Source organism: Cupressus sempervirens, chromosome 3, assembly GCF_028749045.1.
Source record: "Cupressus sempervirens isolate cs-2001-9-10 chromosome 3, ASM2874904v1, whole genome shotgun sequence".
NCBI lineage: Eukaryota > Viridiplantae > Streptophyta > Pinopsida > Cupressales > Cupressaceae > Cupressus > Cupressus sempervirens.
Genome location: NC_143120.1, coordinates 1,020,077,954 through 1,020,102,417, shown reverse-complemented (window position 1 = coordinate 1,020,102,417; position 24,464 = coordinate 1,020,077,954). Strand labels below are relative to the sequence as shown.

Below are 24,464 nucleotides of genomic sequence, written 5' to 3'. Positions count from 1 at the left end.
ACTCAATAAAAAGCCAACATGGTAGGGGAAGACCAGGAAACTCAACCCAAACAAGAACTCTTACGTTTTTTGTCTTCAAAGACAATAAATTGTTGTGACCACCTTTGGAACACAAGGAGGAACGAACCAACCAAAGGCCATTGCCAAAGACCGCATCGGTCTGGGACAGGTTAGCAAAGTGGAATAAAAAACCTTTGGTAAGGTTTTGCATAGTTTCAAGGCGAACTCTATGAGGAGTCCAGCTCTTGGTAACCCGTTCTCTAAGCATGGCTTAGGAGGAGTCTTATCCACAAAATACCTTATCAATGCATGTTGTTCTAACCATAGTTGGAAAGCTCGCCAAAGCCAAAAACTCGCCAAGCCCCCCAAAAGGTTAATCGGAAAAAACTCGGGAAAACTTAGGAACCTAAAAAAGGGCAGAAATTTAGTTAAAAATACATTTTTTTGCAAAATTTAATGAGAAGATGCATCTAATAAGTTAATTAAAGAGAACACAAAAGAAACAAGTAGAAGTTAGATATATATAAATGCACAGTGGGTACAAAATCACATTCTCATGCCAAATGCTCATGGCGAGATGCAAAATAGTAAATAGTTTCAATCTTTCAAACTAGAAGTAAATACTAAATACATCAATACAATCACATCTTTCTCTTTCTAGCTGCAATAGCAAGAAAGCGAGGGGGTCTAGTATTCGAAGAATTGCCCCGCACTAGGATTGGGCGTGAGCTGCATGATTGTGAAGTCTGTGGTTAAGCTTGTGCCTCCTTGCTCAACATCCCTACTCGCTGGCTCGGCGTCTTGGAAAAGTATGTATCGCCTGTATGTGGCATTGGTAATGCCTCATCCTCTGAGCTTGAATCATCATCGTCTTTGTCCTCAATGTCATCAATTGTGAAATGAAAATCTATTCCAACACCCCCCTCCATGGCCTGCCTCTCCAAATCAGCGATCTAATCTAGTGAAAACAATGGACCTGGCTCCTATGCCGTCCAATCAGAATAAGGATCTATCTCTTCCAGAACAAGTGGACCAAGCAGTGCTGAACTTTGTGCCCTTTTTATGCACAACTTAAGATTATAGTAGATAGAAACAAGGTCCTTAAGCCGTCTTTGAGTCATTTTGTTTCTTTTCTTTGTGTGGATGGAGTCAAATAAGCTCCAATTGCACTCACAATGGGATGTGCTACAAGGTTGGCATAGGACTCCGAGAGAAAAAGTTGGGGCTATTGCCACCCCAACTTGTCCACTAACCATCTGCAAAACAAAATATAAAAAATTATAAAGCAATGAAAAAAGATAATCAGGAAACACAAGTTATCAATTTGCAAAAGTTTTAAAGTTTGACGCTTCACCTGGTGCTTGAGTAGCTCTTGCTGTCTTTACTAGCATAGAAGAGAGAAAATTACCCCTCAATTCCACATAGACTTGTTCGGTCAAACCAAGGTCTCTCTCCGCTTCATTAGATATTATTCTCTCAATGCATTTTGAGAGACCTTCCATGACCTCTCCATTAGGATCTAAGTAGGAATCATCAACCCTTAAACAAATAGAAAATGATATCAATTCTTACTACACAACCTTAAAATTTATAGTAAAATAAAGTCTTGGTAAAATCTCAACTTCAAGGACAATCATAGTACCTGATTTTGGGGTGGAGGAAGTAGCCTATTGCATGAATGGATTGGTGGAGCATATTGTTCCACCTCCTATCGATTATTTCCCAAATGGGGTCAAATCTAAGTCTATCCACATGATAGTAATTTCTAATAGCCTCTTTGGCCTTATCCATGGCCTCATAAAGACCTCTCATTGGGGATTGTTGCCCATCACATATATGCAAGACTCTAAATAAGGGCATAGACATCTATATTTGAAATTTGAAAAATACAAATTAGTTAATAACATAATAAGTTAGGAATTAATAATGAAACTTGAATCAACTAAAAATATAATGTTTTGAATTCTTGAAGTTGCCTCTGCAATCTCCTTAGCCTTTGCAAAAAAACTATCATCAAAAACTATCCATGCTACAACCTCTCCTTCAGGCTTCTTTGAGTAAGATGAAGCAACCCAATCAGCACACACAAGCATTTGTTTCAAAGCCAATATGTGGTCGAGAATACTTTGCAACGCCAAGAATAGCGTTGCAAACCTTGTCATAGCGGGTCTCACCAAATCTTTGCCTTTAGTGCTGTTTCTCATCAAACTGAGAACCCATGGGTGATTATAGATATATTTGGTGACTTACCTAGCATCTTGTACAGCTAGACTCACCCAATCAAGTTTTCCTATGTCCTCCAAAAGAAGGTCAAGGACATGTGCTGCACAAGATGACCAAAAAAGTGTGGGATGCCTCTCTTGGAGGATTCTACTTAAAAGATTAGTAAAAAATCAATAATTAGTTACAAACTTTCAATATTTAAATCAAATCTAAATTGAATAAAACCATAGCATTACATTCATTATTCATATTAAACATAAAAAAATAAATTTACTTGCTACCACATATGTTGTTGCATTATCTATGATGATTTGGACCACATTGTCTACTCCCACCTCTATGACAACATTCTCCAACATTAAAGCCAACGTGTTTGCATTTTTCACTTTATTGGAGGTGTCAACAAATTTCCAAAACACTACATCTTTGCAAGCAACCAAGAAATTAATAATAGTTCTACTTCTTCCATTTGTCCACCCATCAATTAAAATGGTGCAGCCATATTTCTTCCACTCTTTCTTTTGGTCTTCTATCAATACTCTTGCCCTACCAGCTGCATGCTCAAGCAACCTGCAAAAATTAGGTGTAATAAAGTGACGGTAAAAAATAGGAAATAAGAATTAAGATTTAAAATATAGCAATGAACTGAAGTGAATCACAATTATTTACTATTACTAAATAGTAAAATACTAACCTTCCACTCAAATCCTTGCAAGAGGGAGACTTGTACCCTTTGCCTGATATTGGAATTGCATTAATCAAATTTAACCAATAGGGACTATCAGTTGCATACATTGAGATATTGTTGAAAAAACAAAAAACAGCAAAAGAGGCATTTTGTCTTCGGATCTGTGGGCCACAAAGAGATCCCGATATGTTATCAAGTGCTTCTTCTTCTTGCATATCAAAAGGAGCTCCTTGAGATTCAGCTATGGCTGTCCTCATAACTAATTTTTCCTTCTCCCTCTTCAAAAGTTTCTCTTCAGCAACTGCAAGTAGGGCATTGATGAATCTTTTTTCTTTTTCAGTTACCTTGAGACAAGGATTTGAATCATGTTGATTTATGCTTGCAAGGTGGTATTTGAAGTAGTTTATGCCTCCAGAAATAAGTTTTTCACATGGAATGCATATAACCTTGCCAACATCATTTGGAGCTTCATAGGCATATAGCCAATGCCTTATCTCTTGCATTTCAAGGCCGAGCGTGTAGTCAGAATAAAGTAACTATTGTGTTTAGTACTTGCTAAGCTAGTCGGGCTAGGTAGTTAGGAGGTGAGGGAATGCGTCAGTTGGTTTCCAATCAACAAACCCTTCTATAAGTACTTGGATGATTGTCAATGTGCTGGTGTGGGTTTTCTAGTATTAATAAAGAAATCATTTCCTTGCCTACTGGATTGTGGTATTACTGGTACATTCTATGTTCTATGCATGTGTATATCAATTGTTTTATTTTGTATCTGTGAACATGAGTGATATTGCCACTCTACATTTTTGGCGTCGTTGCCTAAGTTCGAATCTAGAGGTATTTCGTCAGACAAGATGGGCTAATAGGAAGACCATTCATACCTTGCATCCAAATTACTAACAACGATGGAGAGGAGGAAATAACTAGGGAGGATCAGTTGACACAGGACCTGGTGAGGATCAGTTGACACACGACCTGGTGACAGCGTGGGAAGTTGTGGTCGAATAGTACGTGCAAAGGGAAGCTCGTGAGAGGATGGTTCTTGAGAGCACGGTACGCAACGAACTCTTCGTGCCACCGGCAGTGCATGATCTCATAGGATAGATTCCTCGGCTTTTAACAAGGAACTTAGTACATATTGAGGACGAAAGAGCACAGATCGAGAGGGAACGAAGAAGGCAACAAGTTCTTCAACAATTTACTGAGAGGACGCGGGATCACAAATTAGAGGAACCCAATAAGCCAAGAGAGGGAGATGTGCACTTAATTACTTCATGCCCCTGATTCCAAATAAATATCGGAGGACAGCACCAGAGGACGAAACTGAGGATGAAGTCACCCTAAGAACCTTACGTCTCTAGCAACAAGAAGAGAGACGTCGTAACTTGAGAACACAAGAGGATTCCCACTGAAGTCAGGAAGGGTGGATTGAACATACCATTGAGGAACTAGCCAATTTGGTTATTTTAGAAACACTAGGAAGGCAGTTTGGGTGCAGAAACGCAGAAACCCCTGCACGACAAGAATTCCATCAGGAGGAGATAAAGAGTCAAAGTTCCATCGGGAAGTGGTGTTCCATTGGGAAGGGTGCTCCATTGGGAAGTGGGGTTCCATCCGGAAGTAAAGTTCCATCAGGAAGTGGAATTTTAGCGGAAAGTGGTGTTCTAGGAAGTGGTGTCCCATCGGGAAGTAAAGTTCCATCAGGAAGTGGAGTTCCAGTAGTAAGTGGTGTTCCATCGGGAAGTGGTGTTCTATCCAGAAGTAAAGTTCCATCAGGAAGTGGAGTTCCAATGGGAAGTGGCATTCCATTGGGAAGTAGAGTTCAAGTGGGAAGTGGTGTTCCATCAAGAAGTGGTGCTCCATCAGGAACTAAAGTTCCATCAGGAAGTGGATTTCTAGCGGGAAGTGGTGTTCCATTGGGAAGTGGGGTTCCATCCGGAAGTAAAGTTCCATCAGGAAGTGGAGTTCCAACGGGAAGTTGTGTTCCATTGGGAAGTGGGGTTCCATCTGGTGGTGGTGTTCCCTCAGGAGGAGGGGTTCCATTGGGAAGGAGGCAACAAAGAAAGAGAATGGCATTAGATAAACAAAAATTGCCTAAATTTACGGGGATGGATCAAAGGACCTTGCTCGCCATTGCAAAACCTGTATAACTATATGGCAAGCGAATGGGGAGAATGATAGTAATGAATGGTTGAAGGCATTTCCTGCCACATTAAGAGGGATCGCCATAGATTGGTATGCAAACTTCGATGCTAGCAAGAAGAACACTTGGGATAACCTGCATGGAGCATTTGAGGAGGAATTCAAATTGTTAAGAGATGATGATGAAATTGCAATAGAAATCTATAACACCAGGCGAGACAAGAAGCAATCGTTGAAGGCTTATACCAAGCGATTGAAGGAACTCATCAGCAAATTGGACAATAAGCCTGCGGATGGGTTAAAGAAAAGATGGTTTATTGAAGAACTCACCCGTCCTTAAGGAAAAAAATGAAGATAGTCCCACCATCCACTTTTGGAGATGCTTGTATGCATGCCATGGACATTGAAAATGAAAATAAAACCGTGAAGAGGAGACGTCATGGAAGCTCTAGTGAGAGTTCGGAGGTGAGTGAGGAAGAGTCGAAAACGATCCAAGCCTTGACGAAGGACCTCAAATAGCTAATGAAGGAAGTAGCCGGAACTAAGGATGAGATGAAGGAAGGTAAAGACCTATGGTGTACAAACTGTGAAAAAGAGGGTCATACCAAAGGAGCATGCTTGAGAAAGATTTTTTGCGAGATTTGCCAGATAGGGGGTCATGCAATCAAAGACTACCCTTATAACCTAAAAACAAGGAATGCCCAGATACTATTTACTGGAGAACAGTCTACACCACCAACAACTCCCCCAAAGAACAATAATACAGAAACTTCACTAGGGGGGTACAAGAATAACTGAAGAGGCAGTGCCACATAGTAGTAATAACAATAGCGACACGAACACACCTCGATGGGCAATTCAATATGATTCTTGAGGACAACCTACGATCCAATGTCGAAGATGCAACGAATGGATCCATTTTGCTCAAGAATGTCAAAATGGAGGGGGACAAAATGGAGGAATGCTCTGCAAATGGTGTGGGCCTGGCAACCATGAGGATGCGAATTGCCCAAGGCAAAAAGGTGTGAACATGGATATTGCAGGATCAGAAAGTGAGGTACTTGCAATAACAATGATGCAAGCCAAGAAAGCCATGTACCCGGAGGTAACTGCGGAAAAAGCAAGATTTGAGGAGGCAAAGTAGAACATCCAACATGAGTTGAGAGGGGAAACAACAGCTAAGCCGACCAAGACCTCTAGGGGCAAGGGCGTACCTAACATCATGAGGAAAGTATTAGAAACTACCATTCTGGTCTCCATTGGGGAATTACTAGATACACTACCCTAGTTACAAGTCACATTGACACAAGGAATGCTGCCAACTCAACAACAACAGGATCCCCAAGGGGAACCAGAAACAGTAGAACAAGTGGAACCAAAAGCAATAGAGCGGGTAGAAAAAGAAGAAACTTTAGTAGAAAAGGAAGAAAACACCTTATTTACAATAGCTCCAGGGAGAGCGCTAGCAATGGTAGAGATGGAGATCATGGGGTACAAACTCTTAAACACGATAATTGATGGAGGCTTTAGGGTGAATGTTTTATCGGAAGATACTTGGAAGGCGATTGGAAAACCTACCTTGTGGCTGCCCAAATTCCAACTCGTAGGAGCAGAGCAACATGGCATCAAACCGATTGGCACCTTGGTAGGGCAAAAGGTAATAATAGGAACCCAACAATTTGTTTTAGACTTTGTGGTTATTACCTTAGAGAAAAAAGGATATGATGCTTTATTAGGGAGAGAATGGCTATTAGTAGCAAAGGCCAATCACAACTGGAAACGAAACACCCTCTCTATTAAATTGGAAGGAAAGAAGTACACTATATATCTCAAGAACCAATCAGTAAGTCAGGACTTGGCATCAGATTCTGAAGGAGAAAACTATGAAGGGATGGAACCAGATAAGGAAGGGGTGCTCAGACTAGGGGAATGCTTAGACGACGACACAAATTCCCTTAATGGATTATTCCACTGACAAATGGGAGACTATGAAGTTTCCCATGCAGAATGTAATATGTTACAAGTACAAAGACTCTTAGTCAAAAGGAAGGCACCTGAAGGAGTACATGAAACATAAAGAGAACGGGGCAATAAAGTTATTTACTTGGGATAACAAACCTATCAAAGACCTCATAAATGGGTCTAAGTTAAGAGCATATGAGAGACGGAATAAATTGGCAAGTAGCTATTTTATAAATATAAGAGAGGAAAAAGGACGAAAAGCAAAAAGAGAAAAAACCGAACCAAGACCTTATAAAGATATGGAATCACAAAAGATTACCCAAAACATTACCTAGAGTGACAGAGAAGGAATTACTGGGGAAGGAAGTGACAAACAGGAAAGTGCAGAGGCAATCAAAGTGATGGCCACCGTAGGAGAGGAAAGGGTGGCCGTACGGACAGTTGTACAACAGGAGGGAAGGGTGGACGGAGCAATCAAGAAAATAGTTGTACAGAGAAGACCACACCTCGTCATCGGAGAAGAAGAACTCATACAGTCATCTGAGAAGAACTCGTATGGCCAAGCAGCATAGAGAGGACCACCGTACGACATATCACAGTACGAAACAAGCGTACGACATTGGTAGTTTGAAATTTCATTTGAAGACACCATATGACATCCTGCAAGGCAACTTTCGGTACGACAACATCATCTCGTACGGCAACATCTTGTATGGAAACATCACTTCCAGCATCCTTACGTACGACATCATTCCAGAGGAGAGACCATACGACATAATTTTGTACTGTGGCAACAGACCGTACGACAAATTTCCGTATGACAGACTTCCATATTGCAGCCACAGGTCGTACAACATGGGCAGTTTGTAGCATTCGTACAACAGAGATAGCTGGCAAAATCAGTACGGAACGCAGATATAACGTATGTACATGTAGAGTCAACTACAGTACAAGCAACCGTACTTATCAGTTCCTAGACAAGAGGAAGCTTAGGGTTGTACAGGTGGCACATACAAGCACTTAAAGAAGAAAATATAAGGGAGATGGCATTGAAAGCAAAGGAAGAGATAAGAGAGATGGCAAAGGGCAACGAGAGTATTGGTAGGTTATGGCTACCACCTCTCATCAGTGGCAAGTAGAAAAAGTGGCCATGGAGGAAGCCTAGAAGATAGAGAAAGAAAATCTGCGCATAGGGATGTCCTCCCATCCCTCTTCTTGCAATCAAAGTTCTTTTTTATTGTTGTTTTCATGTTTAGCAGTCGTCTTTCTTTTTTTGGAGGGGATAGATGTTGTCGGAATAAAGTAACTATTGTGTTTAGCACTTGTTAAGCTAGTCGGGCTGGCTAGTTAGGAGGTAAGGGAATGCGTCGGTTAGTTTCCAACCAATGGACCCTCCTATAAGTACTTGGATGATTGTCAATGTATTGGTGTGGGTTTTCTGGTATTAATAAAGAAATCATTTCCTTGCCTACTGGATTGTGATATTACTAGTACATTCTATGTTCTATGCATGTGTATATCAATTGTGTTATTTTGTATCTGTGAACTTGAATGATATTGCCACTCTACAAAGCGCCTATATATCCAAATGAGCATGGTGTTTGTGGCCACTCTTCCTGCGGATTTGTCATGCTTTTTTAATGCTTAACTGCTGCTCTACACATAACTTTATAGAAAAATGAATAAACATAGTTAGAACTTAGAACTTAGAAGTTAGAAACTTAGATCTATGAGTATGAACTAGTTAGTAGTTACTAAACAAAGTAAACAAACAACTAGGGTTTGTTTTTAGAAAATCTTACATATTCTTCAAAAAAAATTGTGAAACATAAAGCTGAATGGCTTTCAAATGATTCAAACATAGAGTTAAAATGCTTTTAAATGATTTGAATTCATTTATAAGCAACAACAAAAACAATAGAACATTTTTTAAAACTATAAAAAGTTTTCCAACTATGATAAAAAGAACATACTTGGAAAGAGATTTGTCTTCTAAAATCAGTTAGAATCCTCTACAAATCCACTCAATCCGCCTTGAATCACTTACAATCACCTAAGAATGCCTCCAAACCTTCTTTCCACACCTCAAACCTCTAGGGTGCACAAATGCAACTGGCATTGCAAAAAAAAAAACTTTTTGCCCTATATTGTTGTCACAACGCGCGGGTTTCTAACAATGACTGTCATCGTGAGTTTTTAACATTTACTCGTCAATTAATTGATGATTTTTTCACCCTAGCCAAGTACTTGAAATCTACGTGTTTTTGTAGGAAAAACTCGCCGAGCTTAAAAACTCGGCGAGTGTTTGAAACTTGTCGAGTATTCAACGAGTTTTCCAACTATTGTTCTTACCATTCAGATGTAGCATCAAATTCTTGCAGTGGAAGGATAATATGAGGATTACCTCGTGGAAGACCTTTGGGATGAACTTGCGAGGATGTTTGTTCAAAGGAGGCGCCATGGCTATCCGAAGAACCTACATGAACACTAGTATCAACTATTGGGTGACAGCTAGCCGGGACCATTATAACCTAGCCCTAAAAACTCTTGCACTAAATATGGTTTGACAGATGGAGATGACAGAAGAAAAGTTTAGACAGAGAGCCGTACGCAAGAGATGCATGAAACTCTAGCAGAGCAAAACACCCCACTCTTTGTACTAAAAAATAAAATCAATATTGATTATTATTGATTAATTAACTAAGTTTTATTCTATTTTTAGTTTTTTAATATTATTGATTTACCTATATTATACTAATATTGTTTTACATTATATTATTCATTTAATTATCTTTATATTCAATATTGTTATTTATCTATTAAATTCTTCTTTATTATTATTTATTATAAAAATTAGATTACTTATTATTTATTTATTATTAAATCCTATTTGAGAAAGGGGGCATTACAACAAGCCAACAAGCCTTGTTTTTGTTTGCTTGTATTTGGATCTAGGAGACTTGATGATTACTTGGGCAAGTCTTAAAACATTGATCCATTATTCAATTTGAAAGGCAAATAATCTATTATCAGTACTACCACTATCCACAATTCCTCCTTTGTATAGGCTCAACTTCCTTCATAACATAATTTTCCCAAGCGTAAGAGACTCCTATCTCAAGTTTTTCCATACCTTCATCAAGTTCACTAGTAGTTTGTTCCTCATTTGCCACAATATTCTATTTACCCAATTCTTTTTTAGATCCCTTAGAACATTGAAAAGCTCTATCCTTTGCAACCACATTCTAAACAAACATCCTTGATTTCCTTGCTTCCACTTCCCTTCCTAGGTGATCTTTGACTAGGTTCCTCTTCAATAGCCTGCTTCTCTTTTGCCAATGCTAGTGGCTTGTTTCTCTTTGCTTTAAGGATTAACTTGCTTCCTCCTCAACTTATCCTTTGCCTTCAATGCAATACTGATAAGCATCCTCAACTGTGCTAATCCTCGACATACTTAGCTCATCTTGAATACTAAATCTTAGACCATTAATGTATTTGGCTAACTTTTCCATAGACAACACTTGGTGTCCACACTTGATTGTCATCTTGTAGAACTCCTCGACGTATTCCTTCACACCCATGCCCTACTTCAAGTTCTACAATTTCTTGAGGATTTCCATTTCATAGGCCTTAGGTATGAATTCGGCCTTCAATCAGGAAACCATCACCCTCCATTGAGTGATTCTCGTTTCACCGATATCTTTTCTATCCTTTTGCAATGCTTTCCACCATAAGGCAATATACCTTTCAACTTGATCTATGCTAACCTAACTGTTTATGGATCTCTAACATCCTCAAGCGCAAAGTAATCTTTTGGTTCATCAATCCAATCTATCAATTCCTCAAGATGCAATGAACCAGATAAATTAGAAATATTCATCCTATGACTCTTACCCATTTGTGCTATAGCTTTCACGAGTATTTCTTCTTTTGCACGAATCTCGACATCTATAGTCTCAAGCATAGATTATAGACTTGGACTCGGAGAGTACTCGACAAGCCCAAAATTTTCAGCTTAACAAAAACTTGATATATACTCGATAAAAAGTTGGGAAAAACTTGGCACTTAGAAAGTACTAAAATTTTAAAATCTCTTAAAGAAACATATACTTTTTGTAGAATTCAATTACAAAATGTATTAAATTAGAAATTGACATTTGAACAGAGAAAATGCGTAGTTTTATAACACTAACATCATGTGAAAAATGCATCTAATCCAGTGTTTTTCCTGCATCGATAGTTTTACCTACATTTTTTTTACATCTATAAAAACGTGATAGCTAAACTTGAGAGTACTCAACAACTCTAAGAGTACTCAAAGAGTTTGCGAACTATGGTCTCAAGATCTTCAACAACTTTCTCATATTCACTCTTAGTCTTAGGATTCCTTCGTAATCCAAGTCTCAATCTTGAATTCCACCATTTGTTCTAACCTTCTAGGGTTGATTCTTCTAGGTAACATATTTTCCAATCCTTTGGTGCAACTGCCTCATCTTCAACAATGTGACTACCAGGTGCCAATTGCCTCTCACTTGGTCATATGTCAAAAGCACTTGGAATTTGCCTCCAATTTGGTGATTTGTTCACCTTTGGAATGCCTAGGCAACTCAAACAAGGTCAACAGCTAGCAAACAATCCCTCTACAATCCTCTTGTGCACGTCCTTTGCATTTGTGAGCCATATCTATATTTTGCCACCTCACAACCAACATAGCTAGGGCTTCACTCGCTTAGGAGCTCTAATCAGCTAACACATGATCATCAAACTTGCTTTGATACCGCTTGATGCAATCATGGTTGGTGTGTTCCCAAAGGGGATGGTCTAAACCATGTAACAAGAATTAACATAGTGGAAACAACAATCTCAGCCACAAGATAAGCCACATTCTACATTGATCTTTGCATTATCAAGGTGAGAGATTTACATCGAATTTGCTTGCAACATGTTGCTTCCCATACCAGACAAAGAGGCATGATAAATCCTACTTGCTAACCTTCAGTCCAAGACCTTACGTCACGCTATCATCCACCACTACTAACATGCTTCCTAGATTGATGAAGTGCAAACCTTATAAAGACTTTTATTGAACGTTGGTCAGCCAAGAACAGATCCATTCTCCGAGAATCAAGAAAATGTATTACAATATAGGACAAGACCTAAATTACATAGATCTTATCATATAAGCCGTGCGATCCATTGTGATTGAAGATACAAGTCCACACATGATCCAAGAACGTTGAGATATGCGTTGACATGTTTGCTGACTAGGAAATTACTTCGCAAGATCTGAAAACACGAACTGGTTGAGAAATTGTAGATAACATCAATAGCCAAAGAAGAATCCAATGAACATGGCGTAGCCAAATGAGATGCGATCCTAGACATAGATAGAACATGACGTCTAGATGATAACCTTTAGATCACAACAACAAAAGATCCAAATCGAAGGTTTGCAACGTAAAACACTGATATTGGAAAACATGAACAAAATTGACAGGAAATATTTTTGGGTGATGCAAGATTTCGACTAAGCCAAGGATGGTTGTGCATCAAAACCACCACCAAATGCTCCAACTTTTCCTGCTTAGCTTTCTATGCTTCACTGAATGGATGAAAGAGATTGCTCTCAATGACATAGAAACTAGAAAGAGGAATAGGATGGAATCATGATTGACTTGTGGCCAACTTCCTTGAATGTAGCACAAAGGAATTTTCAATGTGCATATGTTACATAATAGATACATCTTTCTTCCCCCAATGAGAATTATTGTCAAAGCGTTATGCCGATGAGATGTTTGCTGACCAATGTCCAAAATAGTGTCAAAAAGCTTCAGCATGGGAGTCTTTTATGCATCCAAGCTTGTCAAAACTACCAAGCAACAAAATACTTGATACTAGGATAATGAAGAACAAACTTAGTCTAAGGGTTAGCTATTTCCTATGTTCAACTAAGAGATCTTCAGATTTGGACCCAACTTCAACAAAATCAGAAGGATTTTCTACTCTTTAGGTTCTACAAAACCAAGCCGGGTGCACCTAAGGGATAAAAGGGTTCAAAACTTGATATTATCTTCACACTTCATTCACTCATTGATATTCTTTCATAACATTTATCCCTTATGGCAGATTTTTCGGCCACAATTCTTCTCAGATTTACACATAATTCTAGGTTACAACAGCTAACCACAATACACAGAAATTAAATGCAAACAAGTGCTAACCAGCTATTAGATTCTTCATACATTAAAGTAAAATTGATTTGATTTTTGAAGTTTTACTTGATGCAATTCTATGATCCTTTCATATGCAAACTAAATAAATGATCAGTGCCTCATCCATTGACAATTAGAGTCTACCTAGCAATTTTGACCTAATCAATTGCATTACAATCAATTTTATTAGCAATTTCCCCTAAACCTCATTCTTATGTTTATCATTCTTACTGACCAGAAATCCTATCCCCTTACTAAGCATTTACTTAATTCATTGAATTAAAAGCAATAGCAAATTGATATACAACCTATCCTAGTTGTATTAAATTGAATAAGCCTTGCTCATACAATCTCAAGATAACTAGCTAATAACAATGGAGATAGGATTCAGAGAAAACGGATATGGTTGTAACTTTCCTTTATATTAATTTTCATTGAAAATCACACAACATTGATGTAAAACTCGAAACAATTCAGGACAAGACAATATGATCCTTTAATGTAATGTATTCTCAAATTTGGAAAGAAAATTACATCACAAAATTAACATCAAGATTATTAGACCAAATGCAAGCCTAGCAAAATACTAAAAGTTACATAAAATTCGGACCTCTACTCCACATCTTAGAAATCCCTTTATAGAAAGGATTGCAGCAAGCTTCAGATGGGAGAACACTTGTCAAAACTTATTCAAAAACAAATACAAGGATATTCCTTTTCTATTACAAACAACACATTATTTGTACTTGGCCCAAAATTCTGAGATGCAGTTACAATACTGGCAGGTGGCATTTGTCAGCAAATATCTCCTCAACAAATTTGATTTGTCTTTAGCTCATGTCACCATCCGTTCCTTTTCTATATTCTTTACCCTTTTAACTACAATTCTAATTGCCTTCTTTAACTGCACTAATCACTGTCACCAGTGACAAGGAATTGATATCTGCAGTCAGCTCCGATATGGTGATGTCTATATGAATATCAGGCTAGGTGGCATTTCTGACTGTATCCAAATCTTCTAAGCACTTGGTCCACTTGGCATCAGTTATGGCTTTGACCTCAGCAGTCACCTTAGACATTTTTGCCTTCAACTTATAGAGTATATCAACCATATCATAAACAGCAGTAGCACTTGCTTCATTATTACAAAAAGACAAAAACCTGGGGTGATGAAGAATATTTTCAAAAGATGATGACCATTCTACCCAGTCCTTTATTTTGCCTTCACTGTCCAAAATTGTAGGTATAAAATTTGGTGTCCCTGCAGCAATTGTTTTACTCTTGATTTGAACTAGCTGCATCTTACCTCGAAAGAACCATTTAAATCTCTCACCTTATGAATTGCTTTCCTTGTGCTCACAATGGTTGTCTTTGGCAGGTCCTTTTTCTATGGAAGTACAATAACTATATTATCAAAGAATTGAATATAAGGGCCCCATGTGTTGAATAGTGGAGATAACAGAGCAATTGCCTCTGCACATTTGTATTCCACCCCTTCTAATGCAAGGTAGCAACCATGCACATTCTGGAAAACTACCTTCAGTGCATTGATCTTATGATTTAACAAATTCTTCATAGCTCTAATCTTCGCATCTTTGCTAGCTTCTAGCTTCTCTTCATCAATTTCCATAGCTTGGTTTGATGTTTCCCTTGTTTCAAATGTCTGGCCCTCTATTTGCACACCCTCGTCATGGACCTCTGTAGTGTTTCTGATTTTTTTTCTCAAATTAGCAATGTCCATTTCAAGTTTGATGGTTTTCTTTATTTCCTCTTCATGGCTCCTTTTTGTTCTTAGATATCTCTCATCCGTTTGTTCTAATTGAGCTTGGAGGGTATCCGTCTTATTTTTGCTCATCAATCCAACTAAAGTATGCAACCAAAATATCTGATCACTGGAAGTAGATTGAACATGCCAGGAAATAACATTTCCCCTAGGGGATTCTTTGATTTCCATTAGGGTACTCTTATCATGCTCAAGAGCTAAACTCCAAATTGCCATTGTTCGAGCATGTATATTGTAGCCTGACCCTCTCAGTTATCTTCAAATGAGATTGTTCTTTCATGTCTTCTCATTTTATCTAGTAAAGTGGATGAACTAAGATCCCATCCTGGAAAAACAATCATACCACTCCTCATTACCAAATCCCTTGCCTCCTCAATAGTGAGGCTCTCACTTGCAGGGTCATATTCTTGTAGCTTTTTGACTAATCTAGAAACTACTTCATCAGAATCCCCTGGCTTCATTTGCAGGGCAAGTCTATTTTGTTTTATTTTAAATAGAAAACTCTTGAACTCATTAGATTTAATAAAATTATCACCCTTCATGAATTCACAAGCCTCTATAATTTTGTCAGCTATCATTTGAGCTTCCATCTGCAACTTCTTTTCTCTTTGCTCATCCTTGGAAGCTTGAGATATTAAATATCTCCTCTTTATGTCATCAAAGTACTTACTGCCTCTTGGCAGGATCTAAAGGACCTTTTGCTGGGCTTTATGAGGTAATTCAACCATTTTTTGGCTTTTGTGTCTCTGTTATGCCCACTCAGAACTCTTAAGAACATCTTTAGCCTCTTCTTCTTCAGCTGGGTCCTCCTCATTAGAGACAACAACAACAATCTCGTCATCTGAGTACTTAGGGTCAATCTTCTTCCTAATTGCCTCAGGGTTTTGTGCCAATTCATCAAAATTTTCCACACATTTGTCCAATTTTGACAAATAATCCTCATTAGAATAGAGACCTTTGAAATTTGAATCTACTTTTTTCATCTCATACTCAAAACTAACAATATCTCTATACTTAATCATTCTTTCTCTACATACATTTTCATTCAGCTCTTTAGTAATGACATCCTCTTTCTACATAGGCTTGGTAGGAGGCAAATTATATCCCCTCACATTTTTTGGGGCATATCTAACTACATTGTAAGGATCATAAGTCCTAGCGGGTCTAGTTGGCAATTTATATTTTCTTAAAAATTCATTTGTTCCCTTAATGGCATTCTTGCTAATCTCAAAATCTCCCACTTTGGTACATCTACAAAGGAAAGTTCCTTTCTTAACATCTTTGCTTAAGTATTCTCTGTTTAAAGAAATCAGTTGCAAGAATACTTCCACAAACCCTAACCTTTTAGGTACATAGCTAAAATATGGGGTGGCTGAGGGCATCCAAAAACCTTAATAATAATATATTCTTCAAATAAAAAGACACTATCCCAATCATGTGTTAATTGCTTCCCAACATCAAAGCACAATTTCGGTTTAACAACATTTCTTACACTCCTAGCAATCCTTTCAATTAACAACCCTATCGTTTTCAAGACTAGATAAACAAAATCATTATAGAAAGCAATTGCATTAGAATAAGGATAAAACATTTGCCATACCCTTGTCCACCTTTGTACTAGCAATCTCTATCCCCATTCTTGAGTAGACTTGAAGAAACTCTAATCAAATATGTCTGCATTCTTGAACATGATCAAGTGCATGATTAAAGAATAGTGATGGAATTTGAAATTTTTCAAGTCTCCTTGCTGAGCAGCAGTGATATCCTTATGGATACTCTCAGTGATATATTCCACAAAATCATAACCAACATTATGATTTGGGTCTTGGATATTCAAGGCCATAATATAATATTCTCCTAGTGCTTCCTTAGTTCCATCTGAACCTAGGGCTTTGTTGATTCCAAACACAGTGTTCTGAAAATATCTTTGGAAGAATTCCAATGGCATACACTTGTCAAGATCCTTCTTCTTTGGAATGTCTCCCACATTCTTCTTTGTAGATGGAATATATCTGGTCATATTCCGGCCCATGTAGAAGTTCTTGTGACTCGTGAAATTCTCAGTTAATTTCTCCACTTCTATGGGCATTGACATAGGTTCTCCCAAGTCGAAAGCTTCTATTAGTGTCTCTTTATCTAGGGATAGGAAAATACTTCTATCCCTTCCATGAAACATCTTGTTGATAGGATTATAACATTTGATTAGGGCTTTCACCAGGATGACATCTACAAATACTTCAGGCATAATTAATTTGCCTAAGTTTCTTACCCATGGGTTACAAACCAAAACCTCTGATGCACTGTTCTTGTAGAAAAACCAAAACAATTCATACCCATTTCTATCAAGGACTTTTGCATCTCTACACAATGCACATGGGTCTTTGAATGCCAAATCATCTACTTTCTATGCATTAGTTGAACCAGGCAAAATGTGAATCCATTCCTCTACAAATGTGCTTGGAACCTTCGGTGCTGCATCTGGTTGCTCAATTACTGCTTGCGCAATTAGCTCTCCCTCCCCCCTAAGCCATTTTTGCCAGAAATTTGGTTAATTCTATATGCTGAAAGATGAAAAATCACTTAGATATCACTCTACACTTGAAAATTGCTCCCAAAAATTCAGACACTGAGAAAACAGTAATTAAATTCTCCTACTCTTCAGACTTCATTAGTTTCTGTAATGAGAGTGTGGCTTTAATCTGCATTTAAGAGTGGCACACTTGAAAACCTATCAATTCTTGAAAGTTGGGCCAAACCTATGCTTTTTCAGATTTTCTTACATCCAACTCATCACATCCTTATCCAGCTCAGACTTTGCCATTGAAAAGCCATTTTATGCTTTAAAAACTAACAAGCGCGACATTACAAACAAAGCGTTTTTCGTTGTTTTGCTCTAGAATCTCTTCTGTTCCTGTTCACATCCACAACTATGTGATTAGGGCTTCACTTCTTAGTATTTTGCAGCTTCGCACTCATTTATCACTTAACACCTTCAAACCTTGCGATATTGTGCTATTTCATACTTTAATACTATCGCCTCTTTGCAACGGTTTAGCAAGACACATTAACTGTGTAATGCTGCAATCATTGTTTTATCTAGCCGTTATTCCTTCATCGCGACATCGTGACTTAAATTTTATTTGCTACACAAATTCTTGCGAACATGCGATGCTCTACAACCGTAACCATTTGATTTTGTTTTCGCTCTTTCACAGCTTCAACTTACTAACTAGGGTTAGAACTTGCGACAGTGCAATGCACTGCATTCGCTACCTCGCTACCTTCTTTGTGAGTTAAACACTAACTCTAGTGATGGTGCGATGGTATAAAATCTGATTGCGTGATCACTTTGATCATTTCATTGCAACTTAAAACTTTAACTACGCTTAAACCTTTGCAAACCAGTGATGGACATTTCTTTTGACTGCCATATATCCTTCACGATTTCGCAGCTTGAAACTATCTTGGCCAGTTAACCATGCGATCATGCGCTTATTGTCAGATTTGTCTGCCATGTGTTATATACCAATCCATGTGTCCATGATTTGGCTTCATCGTCTGAACATATTTGGATGTGTCTTCCCTTTGCTGCTTCACAACATTAGAAATCTCCAGCTGTATTTTACATGTGAACATGCGATCAACCTTTATATTGACTGCTTTTCTTTTAACATGTAACTTAGCAACAATGCGATCTAAAGCTTTCGCAACTCCGCTCCTTTAACCCATAGTTATCTTAACTCAGTTGCGAGGATGTGCCTGTGTAATATGCTTCTTTCTTCGCACAGTCGCCACTTTGGATCAACTGAAGTCAGAAAGACCTACAACCTTGCACTTATACTCTTTTCACCTGTTCGCAACTTAAAAAAAAAAAATGCCTTTGCTTGTTGCGAAGCCACGCAGAGCCTAAAGCAAGTTGTTTTGCTCCTTCACTACCTTTGGAATGGTTAGTGAGCAAAGAGGTGCGATGTTGCGGTCATGAAGACTTCACAACATCGCGACTTAATCATATAGAAAGTAATCAAATAATAATGTGAAAGCTTGTCGTAAAACATAAGGATATAAGATATATCAAGAAATTTTGCATATCCTTATTTTGGACTATTAAAATCAATTTTGAAAAAGGGTTTGTATTGATCACAAAGATAGAAATATTTTGACCTAGGGTTTTCCATAAGGATTAACAAAATTTAGAAACCCTAAGCAAAGTAACTGCAATTCTTTTGATGATTTTGACTTACATTTTATCAAAATCTTTGGCTAGTGGAAAATCAGACCAACAGGTTAGAGGGCCAACTTTTAATAGTTCTTAGAAAAAATCTCTGCCTCAAATCTTAAATAACAAGAAATATGTGAGGTTGTTAGATCCATCTTTCTTTCCCCAATGAGAATTATTGTCAAAGGGTTATGTCAATGAGATGTTTGCTGACGAACGTCCAAAATAGTGTCAAAAAGCTTCAGCATGTGAGTCTTTTATGCATCCAAATTGTTATCAAAAGGTTAGAGAGCCAACTTTTAATAGTTCTTATAAAAAATCTCTACCTCAAATCTTAAATAACAAGAAATATGTGAGGTTGTTAGATCATTCAGTTTTATGAAATATCAATAAGTAAAGTCTTTAAATACAATCATTATATATTATAAGATAATATCAAAATGAATCTTTATATTAGAAATCAACTAAACAAATGCATAATCTTTAAAATATAATATAAATAACTCAAATGAATAAAGATCAATAATAACCAAGAGTAATAACAATGCCACCTATCATGAAAATTAACGTCCCTACTAAAACAATAACTAAACTAAGGGGTGGCAGTAGGAATTTAAGGATGCGAATGTCCTAATATAACAACCCAACCCTATTTAAGGGATTGAGCAATTAAAGACAAGACACAGTGGGAGAAACATATAAAAACACAAAATTATAATAGGGATTTTTAAAGAGCAAATACCCAACCTGAAGTTTATGTGGATTCCACCTTTGCCACCAAAAAAGATATAAGGTATAGGAAGGGATATAAATCGCTGAAGTCATGCAAATCAATATGGTAGGAGAAAAAGACATAAGATTGCCTCTAATGATAAAGCATATACTCAAAATATTATAAAAATTTTACCCAACACATAAGGAAACATTGCTTACATTATAAAAGTAGAGTTGGGTTTTAAAAGGGGTAATACATAAGATTATATCCCATACCATCACCTTATGACAAGGAGCAATAAACCTGAAAATATAGGGGCAATAAATTGTGACGTATGTGATATTAGGAATTATATGTTTTATTAAATGGAAAAAGCTATTTTTATTAGCATTTTTTATATGAATTTTTCATATATATGATATGTGAATATTAAAAGAAATATATGATTGAATATTTGATATTATCAATATTTAAAATTTAATGGGATAATTATTAACATAGTATTATTAAAATAGAATTATTTATAATATATCTTTACGTGAGAATCAATTTTGGAATAAGGGTATTTTTAAATTTTAAATAATAATCTTAATCTTCTGATTATTGAAATATGATTATCTCTACTATTTTGATTCTTTGATGTTTGGAAGGATACAATGTTACTAAGGAGGGGCTTGTATAAATCCAATCTTGTGGATGTATCCCAATTAGCATTCTATTAGTGAAGCAGACTTGAACCTGTAAATTTTGAGGGAGTCTATAGATGGTGTTTAGGCAAACTGGATAACATTTGTATCTTTTGATCATAAATCTAAATAACCAAACATCATCTGACAATTAAAATGAATTATAAGTATTACAAATGATTTAAAGACATCAATCATCATGGATCCAGAAAGGGGACATTACATTAATCTGTTTAACTTAATCCAATATGTTCTGCACATCAACTAAAAGAAAATCTCAAGTTGGTAATCAAAATGAAGAGTCTCCATCATATCAGATTTTTTCTTGTCAAAAACGTTGGCAATCAATATTTGATTAAAACAGCTTCAGCAAGAATCCCATATACATACTTGTTCAGAATAATACACAATTTTTTCCGTGAAAACAAGGACACGCATGCCTCTCCAAGCAGACTTTCTAATCCGTCAGAAAGAAGAACCAATATGCTACAAGAAGCTAGCTGCCGTAAGAAACCATACTAAGTACTTATCATGACTAGGAATTTTCATAAGACAAATAAACCCATAGGAAGGAGATCTTATTTATGAAGAACCTGCAGTGAAAAGTTGGCTGAACTATTTCACTTTCATAAATATGTTGCTGGTTGTGCACAGCATGTGCACACTCAATCCGCAGCCTGAAAGATTTTTGTAATCTTCACTTATTGAATTGCTTGTTTCCTTTCTTGAATGTATAGAATATACTAGACACAAAATTTGTAGATGCTTGTGTATTAGCATGTGGCTTGACAGTGCTTTTAATATTTCTTATTGCTGAGTTTTGTTTCTAAGCTCCACCTGCCATGTTAGAAAACAAGATCCCTTAGCTATCTTATCTGTATTCCTTATTATAACTTTGTAAGAGAATGTGAGTCCCCATTTCCAACATGAGATTTAGTCTTTATTAGGACTGCTTTCAATTGTATATATGTATCGACTTTCATGGACAATGGATTTCTTTTGGCATCTTTCATTTCTTTTGACGGGCTCTTTTCTCAAATTCTTCACTGTTTTCTGGCAGCAATTGACTCAAGATCTATTTCAATGAGCATGGGTTATGTGCCAAAATTTAGCTTTGGAGTGATGATATCTGCAAGTGATATTGTATACAACCACCAAGATTTTGCTGAATATGGAATTTTCTAAAAATTTTTTATGAAGAAAACTTGAGAATTATACAAGAATTGTTTCTTAATGCTAAACACTCATGACTTGGAAATGAATATGGATAATTATCTGATTTCTGTGTCCTTTCCTTGCAAATATTTTCAATTGATCTCAATTAGGAAGCTGTTACTGCTTGCACTTATAGACTTTTTACGTCTAATTAGAGGCCACAATTTCCTAAAACGTAGACAACATAAAATTGGTATGCATAATAGCATAATCTAGTCAAGATCCCATGTACAGTAATCAATTTTTGCCTTGATCGTCATGTCCTTTTTGTAACTTTATTTTTGTGAATGCCATCGTGGTGAACATATCAGGTCTTTATATGCAGCATTATTAATTTCGGGTTTAGTTTTAAGGTTATTTGGTTAAATGATTGGAACTCAAACGACAGATGAGTTGAAAAGCAGTATTCTTTGCAATAGAGTTCTTTGCAGCATGTTAATTAAAAAGTGTCTGAAACATGTGAATTGATCTACTATTAAACAGTTTGTAGTGATTGCAATTGCTTCACATAAAATTATTATTGTAGTAGTTGAATATTGATCCAAACAACTATCTAAATGTATTTGTTCTGCTAAGAATTTGTTTTGCTAAAGGTATCAAAGGTCCAGGAACATTTGAAAAATCAAATTTAGTATATGCCTTTGAGCCCATAGGGCAATTTCCCTTCTTCAACACCTACCACTCTGACTCTGACTGGCAGAAAGGTGTTTCTTTTTCGTTTTTCTTTTTAAAACAAAATTTCAGTTAGTTTTTTATTTACATCGTGGATCACACTTTGTGATTGATCATCAGTATGATAAGCAAATCAAAAAGTAAGTATTGTTTTATATCGTTTGCCCATCACATGTTCTTCTGTTATTGTTTTATCTCAAATTTTGCACAGAATTAGTAGAGATTATAAATAGAATTTTAACTGGAATGTGCTCTGCTATCCTTTGGTTTGTAACCACATTTTTAGCTTTATGATTTTCTCCACATTTAATGTTGCTAAAATTGCTTTGGAACTATACGTATACTTGATATTATATATCCAAACCTGAATTTTGATCCCTTGGCATCAAATTAGATCACCTATGCACATGTGACAAAAAGAACCTTGAATTGGAATGCCACAGTTTCATAAGATCTATTTTCCATTGTTTTAGGCAATTTATCCATTATTTTGCTAAATATTAATTGAATTCATGCAACAAAGAAAATTACTTTGGAAGTACTGCATGGACAACAACTATATAAGAACTATGAAATGGACAATAATCCGAGTGAAGGCTTTCAAATGACGTAATATCATGACTGCCATTACCATAACTCTCAATTCAAAGCAACAATCTTCCGATAAGAAATCAGACCCAACTTCTGCCTTCCCACCTTATTTGAGTGAACCAAAGATTAGAGGAAAGGGAGGCCATGACCCTCTCCATAGCATTCCTACTAAATTATGTTGTTGTTCCCAAGAATTTGAAATTCTACAAGCAGGAAGTCAACTTATTCATCAGTATCATGGTGAATGAACAATATGGTAGGGATAATAATGCACAATATATAACTGAAGGTGTAATGTCCCCACCTCTAGTGTTGGTTTTGGATGAATAGAACCTGTAAACAATATGTCAAAATAAAACTGTCACAAGTCTAATTGTAATGTTCTATCCAAAACCTTTAATGATGTCTCCAAATCGGGCTCCCTGACCTTTCGTTGGACCATCGTCTTCTTTGGAGTGCACCCCCTAAGGTTTATTCTTGGAAGGGTCATTTCCTACTTAAGACCTTATCACATATGCTTATGTTGACATCATTAGAATATTTTGACCATTATTTCCTCTAGGAGGTGTTAGCCAAATGGGAATTATGCTCATCATTGATACCGACACTAAATATCCATCTTTGTCTTGTTAACCAAATGGGTAATTACATTCATCTTTGATATTGACACCTAGAGTTTGAGCTTTGTCTTTATTGTGTTAACAAAATGGAACTGTATTGATCTCTTTATGAAGTATTGAATATTTTTTATGAATAGTATTATCACGTATATATTGTCCCTTTGAAGCTTTATGTACATGCACACACACACATATTTTACGTATGTGTAGAGTGACATCCTTAATTGCAAAACATAAATTATTTTTGTCATTTGGTTTTACATTATTAATCGTAATGTATTTAATTTTGTTATTTGTATTCAATAAATTACTATTTTTATTGGAATTATTAAATAAAAATAAGGAAGAATAATTCATAAAGTATTGATCAAATTTGTAACTATGTCCATTATATTGATTCCTTCATAACTTAATCGAGGTTCATTGCAATCCCTTCATCTTTGATTTTCTTGTCCTCGAGCATCTTCTTTCTCTCAAGTGGCGTCTATTTCTGACAGATTTCCCCACTTGACTAAAAATTCACTAATAGTTTCATTCCTCATTTTCCTTTCTCAAGTGTCTGGAATAACCTCAAGCACCAGTGCAAGTTGGCCTTCATAATCGAAAGAGGATAATTTGGCACAAGAAGTTACTCATGGTCTCAAAACCTTCTTAAGTTAGGAGACATGGAACACATTTGAATCTTACTATCTTTTTGAAGATTGAGTTCGTAAGGTACTTCCCTAATCTTTCTTAGTGCTTT

At 36.6% G+C, this 24,464-nt stretch overlaps 1 protein-coding gene across 8 annotated transcripts in view; it reads left to right on the top strand.

Annotated features, from left to right (window-relative positions):
* Window positions 1-24,464, top strand: part of LOC149570249 (ran-binding protein M homolog) — a 212,664-nt gene that overhangs the window by 184,958 nt on the left and 3,242 nt on the right. For 3 of the 8 annotated variants that reach the window (XM_089822891.1, XM_089822892.1, XM_089822893.1), the window contains exon 7: window positions 21,685-21,903. The exons of the other annotated variants lie outside the window; for them this stretch is intronic. In XM_089822891.1, the coding sequence (XP_089679017.1) occupies window positions 21,685-21,711 (27 nt within the window). In that variant the 3' untranslated portion in view covers window positions 21,712-21,903. Of the gene's footprint in view, window positions 1-21,684; window positions 21,904-24,464 lie in introns of those variants that run through there. 8 annotated transcript variants of the gene reach the window in all.